This window comes from Neomonachus schauinslandi, chromosome X (genome assembly GCF_002201575.2).
Source record: "Neomonachus schauinslandi chromosome X, ASM220157v2, whole genome shotgun sequence".
Classification (NCBI taxonomy): Eukaryota; Metazoa; Chordata; class Mammalia; order Carnivora; family Phocidae; genus Neomonachus; species Neomonachus schauinslandi.
In genome coordinates, this window is record NC_058419.1 from 20,257,283 (window position 1) to 20,261,582 (window position 4,300).

A 4,300-nucleotide genomic window follows, 5' to 3' on the forward strand; every position below is an offset into this window, starting at 1 on the left:
ATGGAGTCATCTTTCCCATTTGGAGCCATCCTTGCTGTCCTGGCCTCCCTCATTATTGCTGCTAATGTGCTAGTGGCCGTGGCTGTGCTGTTGTTGATCCACAAGAATGATGGTGTCGGTCTCTGCTTCACCTTGAACCTGGCTGTGGCTGACACCTTGCTTGGTGTGGCTATCTCTGGCCTAGTCACAGACCAGCTCTCCAGCCCGGCTCGGCCCACACAGAAGACCCTGTGCAGCCTTCGGATGGCATTTGTTACTTCTTCCGCCACTGCCTCTGTCCTCACGGTCATGCTGATTGCCTTTGACAGGTACCTTGCCATCAAGCAACCCCTCCGCTACTTCCAGATCATGAATGGGTTCGTGGCCGGGGCCTGCATTGCCGGGCTGTGGTTGATGTCTTACCTCATTGGCTTCCTCCCACTCGGAGTCCCCATATTCCAGCAGACCACCTACCACGGTACCTGCAGCTTCTTCGCTGTGTTTCACCCACGCTTTGTGCTGACCCTCTCCTGCATTGGCTTCTTCCCAGCCCTGCTCCTCTTTGTCTTCTTCTACTGCGACATGCTCAAGATTGCCTCCATGCACAGCCAGCAGATCCGAAAGATGGAACAAGCAGGAGCCGTGACTGGGGCATACCGGTCTCCACGGACTCCCAGCGACTTCAAGGCTGTCCGCACCGTGGCTGTTCTCATTGGGAGCTTCACTCTGTCCTGGTCCCCCTTCCTTATCACTGGCATTGTGCAGGTGGCCTGCCAGAAGTGCTACCTCTACCTGGTGCTGGAACGGTACCTGTGGCTGCTCGGTGTGGGCAACTCCCTGCTCAACCCACTCATCTATGCCTACTGGCAGAAGGAGGTGCGGCAGCAGCTCTACCAGATGGCCCTGGGAGTGAAGAAGGGGCTCACCTCGTGCCTCCGCCTTCTCTCAGCCAGGGATGGTGGCCCAGAGGGGCGCAGGGAAAATTCCTATCCTGCCATTATCTCCCACTCACATCTTGATGGCTAAGACGGTAAGGGCAGAGATGTTTCAAAGTGTCTTCTCCCTCCCCTCTCTGGGCCCCAACTAGGAAATCAGATGGAGCTAGGAGAATGAGAGTCCTTGCTTCAGGCAGCTGACCACCCCTCACCTCAGACTGCGAGAAACAGAGGTAGGGTGCTGACTTTCTGCTATAATCCATTTCTTTCTCTGCAAATCTCCATTCCTCCCTATCTTTCTTTTGCAATGAGTCTGTTTCTCCTGTACAGGTATACTTACCGAAGGAAAGGTACTACTGAAATGATCATAAAAAATCAAATCCTATTTCTGAATGCCCTACAGCAGCACTATCCGACAGAAATATCACGCAAGTCACATATAATTTTAGATGTTCTAGTAACCACATTAAAAAGGTAAAGAGAAAGAGCCAGGCAAAATGTATGTTAATGTTTCATTTAACCCAACATATCTAAAACATTCTTTCAATATGTAATCGATATAAAAATTACTGCACTGTGGTTTTCATGCTAAATCTCTGAATCTGGCGTGTATTTTACCTTTACAGAACGTCTCCATCCAAACTAGCCTGATTTCTAATGCTTAGTAGCCACACACGGCTAGTAGCTACCATATCGGACAGCACAGTACTAGAGAAATGAGGTGGTTCCTTTTCACTGGTGACTGGTGACTGACTATAATAAAGTGAGGAGTCCTGCCCACCCTGATGTAAATCAGACTTTTTAGGCAGTGCGTTTGCCTAAAATGTAGGGACCTGAATTAGATTCTACAGCTTGTCTTCTTTTACATTTCATGGTGTTCAAAACACCGTCTCTTTGGAAATAGCCAATCTTGTGGTTATTTCTGCTACTACCCCTCCCAATCCACCACTTTTCTAACTAACTCTGTGGTGCCCTTTCCCCTCAGTTGGCTTCTTATCTCATGTGTAGCTACTTGCTGATAACAATGCTGAACCACCAATTCTGAGACACTGGAAAGGGAAGGAAGAGGAAAAAGGGGTAGGTACCAAGAAAGGCACTGCCAAGCTCTCCACACTGGACCCACTTTTTCCCTTTGAGCTTGACCTTCTTAAATCCGCCTTTTCCTAAGAAACTCAGTGGCATAAGAGGATGCCTCTGACATGGCCCAGGAGACCAGCTGAGGAAGCGGTGTCTCCTCCTGCTTTCTGTGGGTACAGAAAATGGCTGTTGGCAGCCAGGAATTGTGGCCGGACTCCCCCTGGGCACCCCTGGCAGCAGAAATTCAAGAACCGAGTGGGGAAGAAACCCGGGAAATATGCTCAATCTTCCTGGGCGTCCATGTAATCCCTTCCTCAATCTCCTGGTCTCCACAGTGGATTGCAGGAAAGTTTGCCTCTTAAGGCCCTCAACTAGATTATCTCCCTAGAAAGCTGCTGAGTGGACAACCAAAGAAGGCAAGAAGAAACCAATACAGAATGGATTAAATTTGTCTGGGATTTGGTGCCAAAACAACCTTGGAAGGTTAACCCCTTGATATGTCTAAATTGATGGCCTGAGGATGCATTTGAATCCCATGTGTAAAGGCTAATGCCAAGAGGCCCATGAAATTTTTCATTCAGATCTGAAACTATAATGTTCGGAACCAGGAGGGAATCTGGCCATCCTCCTCTCCAAAGGATGGCACCACACCATGATGTTTCGCACTTGGGTTTTAATTCCCCTTCAGTCTTAGATTAATGCCCCGCTGGCTTCCCTCGGTTGTTTGGAGGTTCATGATCATCCCTTTCCATTTCCATACTCTGGAAAATTCCCTTCTCTCTATTTTCACCCTCTTCCTTCAGCACAAATGGTCTGTTGCTCACTGATCTATTCTAATACACACCAACCCTCCTTTGGTAGACCTTTTTTTTTTTTTTTTTTTTTTTTGTGGTTGCTTTGCTTGCCACTCTGGCCCAGAGGAGGATCGTGTGTGCCTTCACCGCAGCAGGCTTTATGTTCCTACAACTGAAGAACTTTTTGGCTTCCAAGTGGATGATGGAACCCCATGTGCTTTGAAGTGCTGAGCACCCAGCAAGTACCACTTAGGCCACCAGTAAGGCACCCTCTTGGACTGGGGTAGGAGTTACTGGGAACTATGTAAAACACAAACAGTAACTGGGTTTGGGGACAAGATGGGAAGCTGGCTCAAATCCATGCCCTCCTTATTGGTGGTTCAAAGCTTAATTTCCTGGCCTTGCTGCAAAGGACTGATCCTGCCAAGGTAACACAAGCAAAGTGGAATGGAAATTAGTCAGTTACAGGAGAAAGGCAGGAGCTGAGGGGAAGCTATGTGACTGCTGTGTTGTTAGGTTCAGTGTAAGAAACCTTGCTATCCCTGGGAGGCAGTATGTTGAGTAGAAAAATCACAGGCTTTGAAGTCCGATAGACCAGTGTTCAAATTATGATTCATTTGCTTAAACTGTCAAAGCTACAGTTTCCTCATTTGTAAAACCGGGGTAATAATGCCTACCTTATATGATTATAGAGAAGATTAGCTCAGATAATGTATGGGAAAATGCCTAGTAAACTACAGCAGACGGTTAGTACTCAGAAAATGTTCTCTTCCTCATCCTTAAAAATCCTGAAGAATAAAATATTTAGCTGACCAATTTAGGGAGTCTGTCATATCTGTAGATATTATGGCCTCCAGGACAAGGACAATTAGGCTCCAAACTGTGAATTCCTCAACCCCTGAATGTTTTTGAAAATGAGTGATGAGAGACGACTCAGGTTGAAAAAGACAAACAGTAAATCTAATACCTTAGCAGGATCAAGAGACAGCAGATACAAACAAGGCACTATTATCATACACTTGGGTTTAAGAGTAACTGCAATCATGGACACGGTATTTAATAAGCCACCAAGAGCAGAGATACAGAATGCTATGCAAAATCTAATGGCTCTTTGATGTAGGCTCCGGCACAGGTAAGGGAATGCACTGGAGAGGAAACATTTAGATTTTCTGATGCTGTTTCCTGGTGGACTTGCCAGATCCTGTTCAGCAATTTGATCAAAATAGCCAAAAGATATTACAAGGACAGAATGTAGGTCAATTGGTTCCATTTATAATTACCATAAAGAGCTTGTGAATTTGTTATAAAAACTGCGACATGACTAAGTTTTCTGCTACTTCTTTGGGTAGCTAACATTATGCATAGCACACCTGTTTCAGAGGACTACTCTCCAATACATAAGAACACACAATCCTCTGTCTGGGGGCATTTTGAGTGGTCTCACAAGTGTTAGAGGCAGGTTGCCCTGATCTACCAAACTCTCCTGCTTGTGTAATAAGCCCATCTCTGAGAGCT

At 46.5% G+C, this 4,300-nt stretch overlaps 1 protein-coding gene across 1 annotated transcript; it reads left to right on the forward strand.

Annotated features, from left to right (window-relative positions):
- GPR119 (G protein-coupled receptor 119) lies at positions 1 to 1,005 on the forward strand. The gene has a single exon (XM_021685696.1). It carries the CDS (start codon positions 1 to 3, stop codon positions 1,003 to 1,005), a length of 1,005 nt encoding a protein of 334 aa, XP_021541371.1.
- The last annotated feature ends 3,295 nt before the right edge of the window (positions 1,006 to 4,300 follow it).